The sequence below is a fragment of the Daucus carota genome, chromosome 8, assembly GCF_001625215.2.
Source record: "Daucus carota subsp. sativus chromosome 8, DH1 v3.0, whole genome shotgun sequence".
Lineage (NCBI taxonomy): Eukaryota > Viridiplantae > Streptophyta > Magnoliopsida > Apiales > Apiaceae > Daucus > Daucus carota.
Window position 1 is genome coordinate 31,245,832 of NC_030388.2, and position 19,211 is coordinate 31,265,042.

Genomic DNA, 19,211 nt, shown 5'->3' on the forward strand with positions numbered 1-19,211 from the left:
TTGTTAGTGTGCCCATAGACACACACCAGAAAATCCGTTAATTTACATATTTCTAATTTTGGCAAAAAAAAATTGAAAAATTTTATTTCTCTTAATTGAAAATATAACTACAAGGAAGATTGAAATAATATAAAACATCACTGCTAAAAACCATACAGAACTTTAAGCCCTTGAATATCATCAGGCTGTAATGTGATTTTGACAGTATTGGGCCAAAAATAAGCATACATGATGGAATGAAAGTCCTTGCTATGTTCAAGCCCAAGAAGGTGTCCAATTTCATGCAAGGCCACACTCTCTATGTCATATCCACCAGGAACTTTACCACTCACCCACCTCTCATGAACATTAAAATGAAGCTTCCCAGCAGTGGGCTCCAGGCTGTAAGCTAATGGTTGATGAGGCCCATAAAATGGCTGGAAACTAATCTTGAAATTTGCTTCATCAAATCCTTTTAGTGAAAATCTGAATGGGGATACTGAACCCCAGTCCTCCAAAGCTTTTGCTACTGGGGCTAATGTATAGAATTGTGTCCCCTGAGCAAAAGCAAATGTTAAATTGTACGTCCACCATTTCGGTTTACCTGTACCAATTTTGTACCGATTTCAGGAGAACACGTAACTTAACATTATTTGACAAGATTTTATGACATTATGTGAAATTTTGAAAAATAACTAACAGAAAACTTAATGACATGTTAATCAGAAGATGACGTGTGAACTACGCAGATTATACAAAAATCGGAAACAAGGATTATAAAGATATATAAAAAGATTGGATAAAAACATTATATGGTTGTGATTATAGTGGCTTAGATGAGTTCTGTGGCGATCTGATAGTCATTTGATAGTTTTTAATATTATGTGTACCTACCCGGAAAGAAGGAATAGTCCGTTCTCTCCTCGGGAAAATCTGGCACACCACATCGAGGTTGTGACAACAATGACACTGTGTTATCGTCAAGAAATCCAGTGACATTCAGACCATAATACGATTGATAGGTTTCCAAAGCCGATTCTAATAAATCATCGAAAATGTTAGTACTTATATTTGTGTTACTAGGATCAGATTTAATATAACCGATATCTTGAAGGTACTTTTTAAGCACGCTAATGCCTTCAACAGTGTCACCTTTGTGACTACCCCTCAGATTGCTCAAAAAATCAGATGCAGATGCTTTTTCGACACCTGCATTGAACAGGAGAACAAAGAAGGCGATACATAACAAAATTTTGGTTGCCATTGTGCATAGGTACATAATAAGACTGTGTAGATTGGGTGCTTATATAAGAGTACTAAAGAGATAGGAAGTATAGGTAGTTGATTAACTAATAAATGACATCCTATGGATTTGGATTAGAGATAACATTACAGTTGCATGTATGGAATATTAATGAGCAACAGTTGCATGTATGAGCAGAATGAATTTTTTTTTTTCCGACTAATGTGGCTTATAGCCTTACAATTCGAGTATCTGTTCTAAGATAATCTCGAGGTGACCCAGAGTCGAACCGAGAACCTGAGCCAACAGAGGATAAACCCTTAACTATAAAACATTTCTGCTAAAAACCATACAGAACTTTAAGCCCTTGAATATCATCAGGCTGCAATTCGATTTTGACAGTATTGGGCCAAAAATAAGCATACATGATAGCATGAAAGTCCTTGCTATGTCCAAGCCCAAGAAGGTGTCCAATTTCATGCAAGCCCACACTCTCTATATCGTATCCACCAGGAACTTTACCATTCACCCACTTCCGATCAACATTATAGTGAAGCTTCCCAGCAGTGGGCTCGAATCCAAGAGCTAATGGTTGATAAGGCCCATAAAATTGCTGGAAACTAATCTTGAAATTTGCATCATCAAATGTGTTGCTTAGTGAAAATCTGAATGGGGATACTGAAGCCCAATCCTCCAAAGCGTTTGCTACTGGGTTAATAGCATCTTCTCGGGTTCCCGGAGCAAATGCAAATGTTAAATTGTACGTCCCCCATTTGTGTTTACCTGTATCGAGCATTTTAAGATTTTAGAAGAACACATAATTTAACATTATTAAACATCAGAGTAAAATGCAAAACGTTGATCGATTTTATCCGTTTTTATATTTTAGTGGTCAGAATTTCAAAATTACAATTTGATGGTCCGGCATTGTTTTTATATTTCAAAAAATTGGCTAACAGTCATTTTACTGAGAAAAAAATTAATATCTAGTGTTTTAAGATTTTGGAAGAACATGTTATTTAACATTATTAAATATTAGAGTAAAATACAAAGTGTTGATCATATTCTATCCGCTTTTATTTTAGTGGTCACAATTTTAAAATTACAATTTGATGGCCAGACATTGTTTTTATATTTCAAAAAAATGGCTAACAGTCATTTTTCTGAGAAAAAATTAATATATTTTCAAAAAGGTGGTCCTTATTAACTTTTTGATAAATTAAAACAATATATGACCATATTTATGCAATTTTGAAATTCTAGCCATCAAAGTGAAAAAATGGATAAAATTCGACAACCAGTTTATACTTTACTCTAATACTACTCACCGGGAAAGAAGGAATAGTCCGGTCTCTCCTGCGGAAAATCTGGCACACCACATCGAGGTTGTGACAACAATGACACTGTGTTATCGTCAAGAAGTCCATTGACATTCAGACCATAATACGACTGATACGTTTTCAGAGCCGATTCTAGTAAATCATCAAAAATATTAGAACTAATATTCGCATTATTAGGATCAAATTTAATATAACCGATATCTTGAAGGTACTTCTTGAGCATGCTAATGCTTGCAATAGTGTCACCTTTGTGACTACCCCTCAGATTGCTTAAAAAATCAGATCCAGATATTTTTTCGGCACCTGCATCGAATAGGAGAACAGAGAAGGTGATACATAACCAGAGTTTCGTTGTCATTGTACATAATAGGTAAACAATAAGACTCTGCGTAGATTGGGTGCTAACTATATAGTACCTAGAGGGATTGAAAATATAGAAAGTTATTTTCAAAAAATAAAAAAGTATAGAAAGTTGATCTATTAATAAATGACATTCTATGATTTTGCATTAAGATAAGATTAGAGTTGCATGTATAGAATCTGTGACTCTGAGCAATCTTGCATGACAGCATCCCTTGTCTATAGGGTGGCAATATCAGACATGACCCGAATCCGACCCAATCCGTAGCTCGATTTACTGAAATAAAATCTGAAAGTGGCCCGAAAATCACCCGATTAACCTGAAATGGACTCGAAATTAGAATTTCATTTCTAAAAATTTCAATTTTTAGTTTTATTCAACTTTAAATGATTTTAACTTGACTCGAAATCGATCCTATTGCAGAAATGAATACGAAAATTTTGCCACCCCTACTATAGAACCCTAAAATAAAAGTAATAAGTACATATTTATAAATAAAAAATTGTAGACATGAGGTAAAAAAAAATCAACTCCAAGTCTCCAATGAACATTCCCCTTGTCTATGAATGCTGGCGTTGATGTTTGTTATGTTTGTCGTAGAAACTTCTAAGAAAATTTCGTTATCATATTCAACTCATATATTCAATTTTTAACGATCTAAAATAATTATATTAAGATTTCACATCATTTGCTACCATATTTAAGTGATATATATTATTTATGACAATCTAATATAATTATATATTATTTTTAAAATATAATTAATATCATTGATCAATCAAAATGTTTTACGGTTCGATAAATTTTAATGTGTTGTATGCATGACACACAGGTGCTCCGGGAGAAATGATAATTAATATTATATTTTTAAAAAATTATGAAGTGCCCGAACTAATAAAAAGTGAAGTGTTCCCTTAATTTTGGTAATTATATATAATGAGAAATTAATTAATAATATCGTAATAATTTTGTGAAGGGCTCCTGCTAATAAAAAATGAAGTGCCCTTTGAATTTTGAATTTCAGTAATTATATTATAATTCAATTTTTTTCATTTTGCTTATACTTGTATGATCACAAGTTGGATCTTGAGGGATGGCACTCTGTCTTTTGGCAGAAATGTGTCCGGGCTCTATGATGATAGTAGTTTGGTGTTTAATCGCGATTAATAACAGTATACAGAATCTGTATGCTGATAGAAAAAAACCAGCATTCCATATACCAGTGACTATAGTTTTGTTGGAAGAGTTCAATGTGATATTGTAATCTATGATTTAAAAAAAAAATATACAAGTAAAATTTGGTCAGGCTATGTTCTGCAGAGCAGCTGCTCAAACTTGGAAAGTGTAAACGAAACAAGAATTTGTTATGTACTTCAATTATTTATAATTTTGTAACGATATGACTTATGGGACGCGTTCCAGTACTCTCTGCAATGCTTTCTTGATACCTTCTTGATCGAGTACAGTAGTCAATTGTATTTCTTGCACCTGAATCACAGACAAGGATTTATATGTTTATGCGTATGGGAGAAATTAGGGTGTTCAGAGAACTAAATGACATACCTGTCGTCCAGCTCGGGCTAGAAGAGTGAACTGTTCACCAGTAGAAGGGGCCTGATGGCAAGAAGAGTTAGATTTTGCAGTAAAATTTCATGTAGCAGATTGAACAATTTGATTGTATGTGCACTCACATTCGATAGCCAGAGCTGCAGGTCTTGTGAAACCACGCGTTTCTCAAATCCTTGGCGAGTGATTCGCACATCACTTATACTAGACCAGATAAGCACAAAAGAAACATTATACTAAAGCAAAGCAAATATTGCAAAAGATAAAATGATTTTTTTTTAATGTTTCATTGAAGTAAATTTTTTTTATGCAGACCATGTATAATTTTAATGTAGCATTTTTGGAATAGATTAAACATCGTAAATTACAAGAGGAAATGCTAGTGCTAATCATACCCATCTTCCTGTAGTAGCTCTTCTACAATTGCTTCAAGACCCTGAAGAGGCTCAATATCATAGCTCTCATCATCACCGGAAGAATCAGAGCCAGCTGAGCCATCCTGTTAAGTATATATATGATCAATATCAGGACTAGATATTGATAGTAATAGGAGTATATTGATAACAGGAGAACTCGGGAAACTTCACACACCTTAGGAATCACTTTGTCCAATGTCTCTAACAAAGGATCTTCCTCTAATTGTTTGATAGACAATGTAATTCTTGATTTTGAGCTGCAATTTGGTATAATTTAGAGCCGAAATGATATGTGATAAGCTACTAAACTGAGAACCATCCTCATATGAATCACAAACATATCCACTTGCACAGACTATCCAGACACAAATATATAACTCAAATGAGTAAGCAGGAATGAACATTTCTGCGAATTTTAAGGATCATGCAATTATAAGGATCTTTATTTTTAATTTAGCTAGCAATAACCTAATGAGAGAAAGATTTCATAGTTTAATTTAAAAAAAGTTACCTATCTATTTTAATAACTTTTGCACGCACTTCATCACCCTCGTGTAAGATATCTCTTACATCTTGAACCAAATCCCATGATACCTCCGAGACATGAACGAGACCAGTGAGATGATAAAGGCCTGAAATGCAGTTTCAGTAAACCATCAGTAACTAAAGAAACATAATATTCTTTAACCTAAAACATAATTAAGAAGGGAAAATGAGACAAAAAGAGAGGCAGTACCATCTGGGAAACGTAAATGTAGAAATGCACCATAATCCTCAATAGAACCTACCCTTGCATCAAATACATCCCCAACAGAAACTTTCCGGGAATATTTTACCCAGGCAGCTTCTTTCTCAGATAAGATTAGTTTCTTATTGGTTTCGTCTGCCTGGATTACCTGAGAAAAGTAATTACAGAGATATTTAACTGTTCAAGACATTAACAGGCTCGAATAAATCAGTAAAACAAGATCTGAAAACAAATTCTGTTAATGGTCTCTGCAAGTACTTTCACAACTAAACCATCAGGCATCTGCACCTAACAAAATTTCAGTTTTTATTCTGTTTATTACAATATTGCAACATCTGGGACAAGTCAATATATATCTTAAGGTTCAGCTATTCCTTTTTCTTTCTCTTTCGCTTCTTTTCAACTCTTACCTCTTCATCGTTGTAACCATAAATAGTAAACAAAAAAGCCAATAGCAACTCAGATAGATATACTTCACTAACAATATGTCAAGGTGTTTCAAAAGAATGGAACATTTTACGATACCTTAACAGAAATAAGAGAACCGGTCAAAGCTTTTGCGATTTCTTGAATGCTCTTGTTTGGTTCTGCGTTGATAACAGAATCAGATGAGAATTGACATAAGGAACATCTCCTACTATAATCAAAGCATTAAAATTTAGTGCTCACTTATGATAATTCACTACACAAAGTGTTGGAGTATTTTTCTTTTTTCAAGCACATTACAGAATCAGCCTATCAAGAATTATAGAGCTGCCAATATAAGGTATGGTAGAAAGGAGAAAAGTAGCACCTTTACATGAATGAGACGGGCTCAATTGCGGGAAGGGAAGGAAACCCAAGAGAGACTGAAAGCGCACTAGCAAACCTCCACCATTAAAGTTTTCAATCCTTCCTTGATAGATAAGTCCTTTTTCGATATAAGTCTTTGCTGCCTTCCAATCAGCAGATCCCTACTTCTTTGCAGAAGCAAAGTATGAAATGACATAACATAATCAGTTTGTTGACATAACAAGATTCATGCCTCTTTTTTTCTCTTTTGAAAGCAGCTTCATGCTCTAATAACCCATTAAAGCATGTAATCTAATTTTTAGGCCATGCTCGTTTCATGAGATTATAATCCCTGGACAGAATTCAATTCTATTTCATCCTTAGGTCATCATATAGTTCATTTTTTAGGATTATTAATAACTCGTGACCTCGGATTAAATTAATTCCAAAACATATTAAAACTTGTTCATAAAATTACGCTGAGGTACTAGAAATTATCTGAAGTTGTAAAACTACACAATTCTTGGTAACATAAGATCAGCAAAATTTCAGTACACTAGCCCTTGAACTCTTGTTACATAAAATAAACAATTAGGAACGTTCAAGAAATTTAAATACTCACGCATGCTATTAATCACGACTAATAGTAATATCATATCGAGACAAGAAAACACACCCGAGGAGGAGGAGGAGCAGGAGCAGGGGAATCAGCAACAGTGGAAGACTGATTAACAGAGGCATTAATGCGCTTAAACGAAATCGAGTTTCGACAGAAACAGGAAGGTGGGCTACTGAGAGTGTGGAGAAGAGTAGAGGTACTGTTAATGTTATCATGAGAATGAAAATACAGGGAAGCAGCTGAGCCAAGTGCTGCTGTGAAGATTGGCATTGTTGTTTTCTTGAACCAGAGTTTCAAGAATTAGTTAAGTGGATATTATTATAAGTGAAAATGCTTGTGGCCTATGTGTACCTTCTCATCTCCACATGTCACATTTTTTTTTAGATGCTGAAACTGAACTGCCTTTTGTACCCTTCTATTATTAACAGATAACTTTCCCAGCAACAGACTCGAAAAACCAAACCAAACCGAAATTTGATATATTTTGTTTCTATGAAGTCGGTTTAATATTTTATTCTCTAAATTTTTTCATATCTTTGATATTCTATAACATTTTCTTTCACAAATTTATCAAAATAATTATTATTATTGCACGGTCAGAGTTAGGGATGACAATATCAGACCTGATCCGACAACCCGACACGAATTCGATCCGTCCCGATCCGACAACCCGACACGAATTTGATCCGCAAAGTACGAATTTGAGTTCGAGTTTTTAGGTTCAGGTCGAATTTTTTATATCTTCAAGTTTATTATTTTTTTGACATTTTCTTTGACAAATTTTCAAAATAATAATTATTTGTCCAGGGTCAAAATGACTTATAAAACAAAAGTAAAAACGACTTATAAAGCAAAACGAAGCAGTACTACGTTTGTAGAGTGGGCAGAAGCATTATTTGAAAATGCAATAATGGATGTGGCGCGTCAAAAGTAGCATGTAGATGTAGTTGCATGTCATTATGACAAATCAATTGCCAGCCTTTCTATTACACTTGTTCCTCCCATTATTTATTCTGATCTCCAACATTCTTTTCTCTATTTTTCTTCCAAATGGATTCAAGTGATGATGAAGGAGAGGAGTATCTCTTCAAAGTAGTGATCATCGGAGACTCTGCAGTAGGAAAATCCAATCTCCTGTCACGTTACTCGCGGAACGAGTTCAATCTGCACTCCAAGGCCACAATTGGAGTGGAGTTTCAGACTCAGACCATGGAATTTGATGGCAAGGAGGTTAAGGCACAGATTTGGGACACTGCAGGCCAAGAACGCTTTCGCGCTGTCACCTCTGCGTACTACCGCGGCACTCTTGGTGCACTCATCGTGTATGATATCACTCGTCGTACCACTTTTGATAGTGTCAGGCGATGGCTTCAAGAACTTAAGAGTAATTATTTTTTCAAGCATTTTATTTTGTTAGTTTTCGTTTTTTTAAGTCCTTAAGACGTCGTATTCTGAAAATTTTTGATCGTCGTGATGCAGCTCATTCTGATACAACTGTGACAAAAATGTTGGTTGGGAACAAGAAAGATTTAGCCAACATCAGGAGTGTTAGCGTGGAAGAAGGCGCTAAGCTTGCAGAGGAAGAAGGGCTGTTCTTCACGGAAACTTCTGCACTTGACTCTACAAATGTTAACAAGGCATTTGAATTTGTTATAGGAGAGATCTATAATAATGTTAGCCGTAGAGTCTTGAATTCGGATTCATATAAACCAGACTTGTCCGCCAATAGGAGGGTCAGCCTCGTGAGCACTGGAGCTGATGAACCAAAGCAAAGTTCATGCTGTTTAAGATGATTCAATTTCTCTGAAGAACTTTTTCATCGCGTCTTATCAATTATAGTGTCATGGCGTCGCCTTAACTTCTTAAATCCATACCTTATCATCATTATTGGTATATTGCATATTTTTGTATACATTAGTTTTGTAAGTGTTAGGGGAGAGGAAATGAGAATTCGGCCTTGTGATCGTGCCAGGGCTGGGGAGTGGGGATGAGGCCTCGCCTCCAGATCGATGGATGAGCATTTGCAGCCAGATCACATTGTACAACCATTGACCATTGTCATTCAAATATACTTCGGTTTTTTAATAAAATTAAGTTTTGTGCATTTTCTTATATGATACCTAAACCAGATAAAGCCTTGCACCAGTACAGATGAATGGTCTCAGATTTCGCAATCTTATACTATATTAATATAGAATCTGATTACATATTATTGATTTTGAGACGATCATCGACAAGAAACTGAACGTTTGACAAACACACATGTTAAAGAAAAAACAAGTGCATGAACATGGGGACAGAGTGTTAAAGACTCGGAATGATTCACTGGCAACCTTTGTTTAGCTGTGTGCATGTGTATAAAAAACTAAAATCAAGTACTTAAGTACATTATACAAAATCCAGATCAGGAAAAGGTCTTGAATCAAAAGTATATGTGTTAAAATACCAAAAATTCAATTTTGAAAATGTCGAAAACTCATTCAACAGAAGTTTCTTGCATAGTAGTTATCCGATGAGCGCCTTCAGTATGGTGAACTGAGCGCCTGGAGGCATGAAAACTATGCAGTTGCAGATGCAGCAGTAAGGTCTCAATTCGGGACCGGGTCGATCACAACTCACAATTGTGCCTCTACAGTCTAGACAAGCACAAAGTCACAAACACCTTGGGGTAGTAATGAATGCTAGCTGGTAGGGGACGGTTCCTTCACGCAATAAACAGAGGAAAAATAGACAGAGGATAATAGAAATAGTTATGGCAAAGAAGGCCTTTCTTACGCGCCCCAAAGTGTCCAACTTGGATGAAGGTCCATGTTTCGGACTAGGCAAGATTTTGAAACTTTTACATGTTTTCGCTTGAAATAAGTGTCCTGATATCCATATCCTTGCCTGAATGTGGAGTGTCTGACACAAATACTTGACGAAGATTTAATAGATAAGTTTGTCATAGAAATGGATAAAAATCAATTGATCTTTTAATTAATTTCTTTTATCAATATATAATTTTTTTTCCCGAAATATTAAAATGGAGATGCTCTAAATTCATATATACAAGGCAAAGGCCTGTCTTGAGAAAATTCATGAAAATCTGTTCGGTGGATTTGAGAAAGTAACAAAGAACCTTAAGTTGTCAAGAGGCGGAAGCTGGTTATGACGGAAAGGATGATCAAACGGAGACTGAGGAGGCAAAACAGACAGTTTTGTCGCGTACTTTAGAGCTATTGCAGGGTGAGTGTAAAGAAGGCATTGGCCCTGAGGACAAAAACGCAATCCTACCAGGACGCATTGGCTTCAACGCGAGTTAAAGTCTACTGAAAATAACTTCCAACTGAAGTCCATGGAAGATATTGAGGAAGGTGAGGCCTTATTTTGCAGCAATGATGAAGTAATCATCGAATCTCAGGTGTACTCATGGCAGTAGTGCGGATCTAGGAAGAGGCACGGGACATGTGTCCCCCTAAAAAATTTTCTTACATTTTTTCATCATTCTAAATTTTGCAAAATTATTAAAGTACCCCACAAAATTTATAAATATATGAGTGTTTTCCGAAAATTTGTTTGGTGCCCCAAAATTTGAATCTTAGATCCTCCCTTGCATCAAAGATCGCCCGGTCTTAAAGATTGTGAAGGGATACAAATTCAGCATCTTATACCTGATATTATCGACACAGAAGCTCCTACTTAAACTACAGAAAAAGATGCAGACATTGAAGAGGCCTGCATTATAAGATTTTATGCTGGACCACCTTACCAAGATCTTGCTTTTCGGATACTTGACAAGGAAGGGGATCAAAGGGAGACCTGTATAATAATTCCAAAATTTTAATATAAAATTTTGGAATTTATGTAGAAAATAAACTTTGATCTCCCTATATGTTATAAAAAATTTGGTCCCCTGAATATTACATAAAAAAATGTCATAATTCTATTTAAAATAATTAAATAGTGGAATTATTAAAAAGAATCACAAATAATGTCATAATACTATTTAGAGTTAATTACAGTTTGTAACCCCTAGGATTGCTCCAAACGCACTTAAGATCCTGAACTATCAAACGTTACATAATGCACCCTGAACTTTACATTCTTGTGCAAGTTGTAACCCATAGTCACTATTCCGTCCAAGTATGCCGTTAACTTTAACTGTTTGAGAGGTAAGAGTGTGTATATTAGTTTCTAACAGCTACTTTACCTCTTGTGACCCCTCAAAAATTATGTATTATATTTTGAAATTATTTCTGAACACACACAACGATGTAAAAAATTTAAAATAAGTTTTAAAATATGTATCTAGATTTAGAATCTGAAAATTTATTATTATTTTTACATAAACGATGTAACTTATTTTAAAATTTTAAAATAAATACATATTTTAAAAATTATTTTAATATTTTTTACATCGTTGTGTGTGTTCAGAAATAATTTCAAAATATAATACATAAACTGTGAGGAGTCACAGGGAGTAATGTAGCTGTTAGAAACTAATATACACATTGTTACCTCTCAAACAGTTAAAATTAACGGCATATTTGGACGAAATAGTGACTATGGGTTACAACTTGCACGGGAATGTAAAGTTCAGGGTGCATTATGTCACGTTTGATAGTTCAGGATCTTAAGTGCGTTTGGAGCAATCCTAGGGGTTACAAACTGCAATTAACTCTACTATTTAAAATATCTGAATAATCTTTTTTCCTAAGATTAGAAAAGACCCAATATTTTTTATCAACGAAGTTTGATCATGTTTCAAGTGTGTTGTGTAATGGCAACAAAGCGTAGACATTGTGCCCTGATGATGCAGAGACTTCCACCGCGAACGAAAGCGAGAAGCGGCAGAGGAAAAACACGAACAATTCTCCCCTGCCATTTGAAACAATGTGTTCGGTAATATGACAAGGAGGTTTTATTTTTATATTATTCACTTAAAATTCATAACATATAATATTTTTCAATTTTGTATATTTTATTTTAAACATCAAAATCAAATTCAAATTTATTTTTAATAAAAAAATTAAGATACAATCAAAAATTTATTTATATTATATTATGAAACAGTTATTTTCTGAATAATTATTTAAAATCGCATACATATAATATTTCGAGTTCGAACTCTATTCCCATACTCTGAAACTTTTTTTGAATCGTTTTCATTTATCCGATCGGATCGGGTCGGGTCCGGGACAGGGGCTATTTTGTACATGGAAACAGAAAGTTGGGTAGCAGCTGCGTAAACAGAAACATAGGAACTGTCTTACTCTTATTCCTACTCAACTTCAGAGCGCCACCGTTTTTTTTTTCTTTATTTTGTCCTGTCTGTGAGTCGGTTACCAAAGAAACTCCTCCTATGTACATACAATAAATGCCCACATTTTCATGTTTATCCAAACACACATCCTTAAAACAACAAAAACAACTAGTGTTCCTCAAGTTTCTCTCAGTCTGCTGCTCTCATTTGGTACCCTTCATTAATCTCCTCTTGTACATTTTTTTTATGTTATTTTGTATATTGAATTTATCTTTATGTTGATATATCTGTGTGTTTAGTTTAATATTTGTGTAATGGATCAGTTTAGCATGTAAATGAGTTGGATCATCTAAGTGTTTGTGTGTTTGTGATGATTAAGAAGGTTGTTAACTTGTTTTTGGTTGTTTTTGATTGTTTCTGAATGTGTTTGTATATCTGATCATGTCTAGAACTGAGAATATGGATTTGTGCATGTTGTGATGTGACTATATGAGATTCACTTTGTTCTGATTTATGAAATTGTGTGAATTATGCTGTAAGACTGTGTGTTATTGGAATTGTTTCGATGCTCGGAGTTTGATAGTAATTGGCATCTTGTATTTTAGGGAAGTGTAGGAGAGTTTATTGTACATGATCAAGGCCTTAAATGTATCTTTTAATCATGAGAAGCTCGACCCGAGTGTTTCTGTATACTGGAAATGCATGATTTGTTTTGGAAATGGTTAAATTATGATTATGTACTGTTTGTGTGCGTAATCATGTCCTATAACGGTGGATGTTGTTATGATTCATTGTTGCATGAAGTAATTGATTTCTTGGTTTTTGGCTAATTTGTTTTCAGGAAATAGAGATGAGTTCTGTCCAGGGACACGTCATCTCACCTGTCGGGGTCCGTGGAAAACAAACTAAAGTCCACTCGCCGCCTGCCAATGGTCTTGTCCAGAGACACGTCATCTTCCCTGTCGCAGTCTCTGCAAAACAAACTAAAGTCCACACGCCGCCTGCCAATGCTCTTTTAAGGAAAGATGAAATTTCAAGTGGATTCTGGGGTGTGAAAGGAGTAAGTTGTGGTAAGACTAATGTTGGTGATCGACTGGTTAACTGTAGTTTAAGCTCATCGTCCGATGGTCGTGGTAGCATGGCTGGAAATTATGATGACTATGCAGTGGAATATGTTTATTGCAGCGTCATGAATGCTGGTGAGTACTTGCAGATTTTAGCACATTTTCAAATATCACCTCCCCTTTCGCGGTTTTTCTTTTTAAAGGGAACAATATATGTATGCATCTATATTGTCTTGTATGTTGTTTGGACCAGAACTTGGAAATTTGAGATATTGTGTTTACTAATTTCAACAATACGAAAACAAGCATTAATTATATTGGTTATGAGAGGGGAGAAGGGGATAACAGAAATTAAGATTTCAGTCTTCGGGTTTCCTCTCATTTTAAAGTCAAATTTGGAATATGAAAAATGAGTGCCTATATCCAGAATTAACAATTTTGAAGAAAATATCTTTCCTTAAGTATCTCAGCTTCTTTAAAATCAGTCTCTCTATCGTCCGTGGTAAATAGGTGCTCTAGTGTGCATCTGTGCCTTGCTCAATATATCTGGACATTGTCTTGATGATTTAAAGGTATTTTAAGTATGTTATAATTTTGGTGTTTGAATCCTTATGTATGTAAAAAGCCATGAAGTATAATCAAAGTGACGTGTATCTTTGTGTTTCTTAATATAGTTGAGGTGAAGAGTAGTGAAAAGGATGGTTTCGTGATCAAATTGATCAGTGGTCGGCTTTTAAGATGTGCCCATATCAATCCTCTGGCAGGGAAGCCACCTGAACTTTCTCCTCACCCAGCAATTGTACTAAGGATGGAAGATGGGACTGGTCTTCTCCTTCCCGTTCTCGCTAGTATGTTCATAATTATTGCAGTATATCTACAATTCGGGATTCTTTCTTTCGAAGTTTAAATTTATAAAGTCAGTACTGTTTCATGACTTCAGTTGTTTTCTATCTACTTGTTTACTAACGCAGTGGAGATGGAGAGTAAGTTGGCAGTGTTAGCACTGAGAAATGCCGAAAAAGTATGTGTCTCTTTATTATAGCTTGTATGTCATACCTTTAAGCATCAAATTTAAATCAATGCTCAAGCTGGTGATTCTTACAGTCTAGGCCTACTATATATGGAGATATGATGACAATGGTTGAAAAAATGGGTTATAAGGTAAGTTTATGCCTGTTTTGTGGAACTTAACTTTTTCTGGGTACAAGACTAGTTTGGCATGTTAAGTCTTATCGAATTTATATCTCGCTTCTCTTCACTTGTATACAGGTGAAACTTGTTCGTATCACAAAGAGAGTACATCAAGGATTTTTTTCACGGTTATACCTAACAAAGGCATGCATCTAGCACACCCTTGTGATCTTATTAAAATTCTGTCGTCATCTGTCTGGATTAGTCCTTCGACTGACAAATAGTGTTTCTGACCTCAGTTGGGAGACGAATCACAGAACATGACATTTGACGTGAGACCCCCTGACGCAATTAATATTGCTTTGAGATGCAAGGTATCGTTGCATATCATTATCAAGGTTCATTGATTGAACTTGCTGGTTAGTTCGAGTCGATCTAGTTTAATATGAATTATTAATCCTGTACTATTTGGTGAGAGATCCATACCAGACTTAATGTTATCTTAGGATAGTATATAGGAAAATATAATATAGATCTGCACTGCTGTAGTAGGCTGAATCATATACTGTAATAAAATCGCACAAAGTGAATCACTGCCTACTGGTAAATGGCTAGTACAAAAACCAAGCAGATGGTTGTGCTTGTTTTAAGTCCACTGACTTCTGTTACCTCTTCTCTGTAGGTACCAATCCTGGTTAACAAGAATTTGGCTTATAGACATGGAATGAGAGTCATCAAGACTTTATATCATGCAGCTTTACCGGAGAGTGTCATACCAAAAAGAGACTGGTACACTCTACCTGCTTGATATTTACTTAAATGGTGTATAGCAGTAAATTCATTGAGATTCATAGGTGTTCTATTGCGATATTCTGAATACACACACACACACACACATATATATATATACTAATATATTTGTGAAACTTTTTATGGATAATCAATTTGTTTTTGATAACGATGATAACTACTATTCAACACAACACACATGTGTTGAAGGTGCGTTATATGAAAAATTCATTTATGTGTTTCTTTTAAAATAAAATAGTGATGTTTTTTGAATTATTTTCAACATGGGCACAATATAAAGTAATGAACAACACTTAGGAAAATGTTTTACACACACACACACACACATGTATATAAATGTATGCAAGTTTAGGGTACAAGAGCTCTAGTTTTGGTGTGTTCTGTAGACATTAATGACTCGACACAAGTTCTATAGATGTTCATTTTTACTTTTCAAGTGGCATCTTATGAAATTTTTTGATAATCATACGTGTTTACAGACTGGAGTAACTGAAATATACTTTGAAAGTAATGAACTGAATTTTGTGATTTGTGTATCTGATTAAGATATCTAATTAAGAAATTCTGCTGTCAGGCGTCGTGAAGCCTTTGAAGCTGCTCTTATCAACAGCATGTTGTTTGCCCTTGGCCAGGGGCGCTACGAAGAGGCTGGTATTGTCATAATTTATCCTTTTATGACTTCGTGTGGATCATACATACTGAAAAACTTGCACTTCACATTTTACATGCTTACTTACAGTCTACAACCTGCACTAGACATGTTGCATATGTGGCGACAATTCCCCCTCTAGGTTTCTGTAAAGAATGTATACTACACCAAATTTTTCGCAGAGACCATGAACATGCTTTATATGTTACAGGATATCATGAACTGAGCATCTGAATTGAGATAGGAAAAATAGGATCGGGTTTAAAATGGCATGAAATACCATTTAATTAATCATATTAATGCTTTAGCTAATCGATGAAACTGAATGGCCTTGTCACCTGTGTTGACTGATAATAGATTTGCAAACGAAAGGAGTGATTCTGTTTTTCCTTTGATCTATTAAACTGGAATTTTACGAGTACAGATATATCCTAGTTAGATTTTATTTTGTTTTTCCGTTTTTCCTTGCATTTATCAATTTTTTTTTAAATCCATATAAAAAAAAACTTCTCATGTCTCGACTGACACATTTGGAAATGCTGCGTTGCTCAAAAGTGGAAAGCTGTGAAAAGGCAATTACAGGACTATTAGTTCTGACATCTCGCTAATTGATATTTCATTATCTACATAATTGTAGCATAAACTTTATCTTATGCTATCTTGCAGTTTTTTTGAGGGCGATAATACTCGAATACATAGCATATATGAATTACAAGAAGAACAAGAAAACTTAGCAGGTATTGCGCGGTTTAAATTTTGTTCACTCTGTGTTAATCTGAGATTTGTGAATGTATCGACAGCATGTACAGAGTAGCATTTTACAAACCAGTTGACCCATTCTCTTAAACCCCTTGTGCAGGACTTGGAGTTCGTGCGAAGATCTGTAGTAAAAGGGTCTTTCTAACGTGTGTAATGGCGCACACTAGAAAAATCGTTAGTAAGATGCTAGTGAAAAATTTGCAACTTTTGTAATAATTCAGTATTGTAACCTTTATGTTAACTTATGTTTATGCTCTAAACGTAGACAGATAAGTTAAAGTGTAGTGATTCAGTGACTTTGCGTTGCATTTAGTATATTTGTTTTTATTTATTTGTATAAATGTTCTATTTTTAATTTTTTTTGAATCAATGATGAATGTTGCATTCTCTGCTATTAATTTCCAAAATTATATAAAAAGTACCAAATATTTGAATCGATTATATCTAAAAAAGTCCAGATTTTCACGAATTCAAATTAAATCCAGACTTTAATATTTTGAATAAATATAATTGCTTAAATTAAATAAGATTAGATATCTTGGGCTTAAATTAAATAAAATTAGATATTTTGTGTAAAGCCCTGCTTATCGGTAAATACCATTTTTTTTTTAACGAAAGCAAAATCCAATAATGATTAGATTAAATTTCAAGTAATCCTAAACCGATTAGGATTATTAAGTTTGAAGCGATCCTAAACTGATTAGGATTTGAAAATTTATTACAATTTTCAATTAAAATCGATTAGGATTATTAAGTTTTAAGTAATCCTTTCTTAAATAAAAAAAAAAAAAAGTTTTAAGTAATCCTAAACCAATTAGGATTCGAAAGCTTATTACAATTTTCTATTAAATACAAACACATACTAAGTTCCATCATGTCTGAAGAGTGTTCTGTAATGGAAACAAAACGTAGGCATTGTTCACCTGATGTTGCAGAGCGCTCGCTGCAGAGGAAGAAGATGAAGATCACTACGAAGAACACGGAGAATTCTCCTCTGCCACTTAAGATAATGCATTCGGTGAGAGATACCAAGGTGATCAAGAGAGAAAGTTGTAGCAAAAAGGCCTTTCTTGAAGAAACTCGAGCCATGATTTTACGCGAGGAGACTGGGGATAACTTTGAGATGATGAGCTATGTGGAGCCGAATTACTACAAGAATGCTCATTATGATATCGTCATGGATTATTATCTTTCTGGATAATTTACGCGAATGGGAGTGTTCTGTGTCCTGTCAGGGATACTAAGAGGAGTAGAAGTCGACTTCTTTACATTGGTTCTTTGATGCTATTCTGAATTTTGTTTTTGATTTTATTTGTTCCTCGTTTGTTTACTATTAAATTGTTTTTGATTTGTAATATGGAATTCTGGAATCTGAGTGAATAGTTGAATTGAATCAATGTTGCTGAGTTTTTGCTTTTCAAATCTCTGTCTTTACTGAAATTGAATGAAGCCTGTGATTGTTATAATTGCTGCTGTTTCTGAAGAGAAAAAGTGGACAGTACTTCACTGAAAAGGCGAAAAATCTAAACAGAACCAGGAAGAATGGAAAGAAACGTTTTCAGTAATGGAATTTGTAAGTTTCGGATATTTAGTTACTAAACAGGTCTTGATCAAGAAAGAAAGTTACTTGAACCAAGGGCTAATAGAACGATTTTCGTATCTGTTGGTCATGCCCCTTTAGACCGGAAAAAGAAATCATATTTGTCGATGTCAGGCAAACTGACGCGACCGGAAAAAGAAATCATATTTGTCGATGTCAGGCAAACTGACGCGACGCTGCCTTCACAGTGCTGGCTTGTTAATGCACTCTGAGCATGTTTCAGACATCAGAGTGATTCCAACCTTGCCTGGCCTTTCCATAAAAGTTTCTTAGTGTTGCTTGTTTGATCTTATTTTTTTCAATTTGATTACATGGTACATAAGTGCATCAAAGATTTGAACTATCTAGCCGATGTTTTCATGGGATTTGATATATCAGAACCTAGCTGCCGGGCTAAGCTTAGAAAACGTACTGCAAACAAATTAAGGAATTGAAAAGGAAACAAGAATGTGATGTTAGCAATTGAAAGAAGTTACTTGCTGAATCTTCCCAAAGAAGCCGCAGCCAATTTTGCAATGATAAGAACGCAACAGAATATAATGGTGAGGGAACCAGAGACTGCAGATGATCAATACTGGAGGGATGAGCCCAAGCACTTCAATATTGCTGCAGAAATTTAATCTTCTCTGCACGCTTCACAGGATGTGGTCATTGCAGTGTAAATATACTATTATACTTAAGACTCGACCTTGTTTATGCAGGAAAAACTTATGACTGAAATTATAGCATGATCGTTTCTTATGAATTATGTACATTGGTGTTTCTGAAATGATGATTTAAGCACATGTAAAGTAGTTCTTTAAGAGATGTAACAGGAGATTGAACTTTTCAAGTTATTAGTAAGTTTAAGCCGAATTCTGCAGCTATTAATCTTACATTCAGTTATTCAGAAACTGCATTATGTTCTACACTT

The 19,211-nt window shown here is 34.7% G+C and overlaps 4 protein-coding genes across 4 annotated transcripts; 2 read left to right on the top strand and 2 right to left on the bottom strand.

The window, feature by feature from the left end:
• Window positions 1–1,526: 1,526 nt before the first annotated feature.
• On the bottom strand, window positions 1,527–2,920 carry LOC108198562 (metalloendoproteinase 1-like). The gene is made up of 2 exons (XM_017366313.2): window positions 2,551–2,920; window positions 1,527–2,005 (listed from the first exon to the last, which is right to left on the bottom strand). Exons 1-2 carry the CDS (start codon window positions 2,918–2,920, stop codon window positions 1,563–1,565), a joined length of 813 nt encoding a protein of 270 aa, XP_017221802.1. The 3' UTR covers window positions 1,527–1,562.
• A 1,191-nt stretch (window positions 2,921–4,111) lies between these two features.
• On the bottom strand, window positions 4,112–7,409 carry LOC108197655 (uncharacterized). Its single transcript, XM_017365332.2, has 10 exons — window positions 7,101–7,409; window positions 6,447–6,606; window positions 6,179–6,240; window positions 5,642–5,801; window positions 5,417–5,537; window positions 5,081–5,162; window positions 4,885–4,988; window positions 4,615–4,693; window positions 4,487–4,537; window positions 4,112–4,411 (listed from the first exon to the last, which is right to left on the bottom strand). The coding sequence occupies exons 1-10, from the start codon at window positions 7,311–7,313 to the stop codon at window positions 4,328–4,330; spliced, it is 1,116 nt and encodes a 371-aa protein (XP_017220821.1). The 5' UTR covers window positions 7,314–7,409; the 3' UTR covers window positions 4,112–4,327.
• A 534-nt stretch (window positions 7,410–7,943) lies between these two features.
• On the top strand, window positions 7,944–9,147 carry LOC108198664 (ras-related protein RABA5e). Its single transcript, XM_017366437.2, has 2 exons — window positions 7,944–8,427; window positions 8,523–9,147. The coding sequence occupies exons 1-2, from the start codon at window positions 8,094–8,096 to the stop codon at window positions 8,834–8,836; spliced, it is 648 nt and encodes a 215-aa protein (XP_017221926.1). The 5' UTR covers window positions 7,944–8,093; the 3' UTR covers window positions 8,837–9,147.
• A 3,164-nt stretch (window positions 9,148–12,311) lies between these two features.
• On the top strand, window positions 12,312–17,068 carry LOC108198655 (bifunctional nuclease 1). Its single transcript, XM_017366430.2, has 11 exons — window positions 12,312–12,495; window positions 13,127–13,484; window positions 14,024–14,197; window positions 14,321–14,370; window positions 14,454–14,510; window positions 14,619–14,684; window positions 14,780–14,854; window positions 15,163–15,269; window positions 15,865–15,941; window positions 16,606–16,676; window positions 16,799–17,068. Exons 1-10 carry the CDS (start codon window positions 12,400–12,402, stop codon window positions 16,671–16,673), a joined length of 1,128 nt encoding a protein of 375 aa, XP_017221919.1. The 5' UTR covers window positions 12,312–12,399; the 3' UTR covers window positions 16,674–16,676; window positions 16,799–17,068.
• The last annotated feature ends 2,143 nt before the right edge of the window (window positions 17,069–19,211 follow it).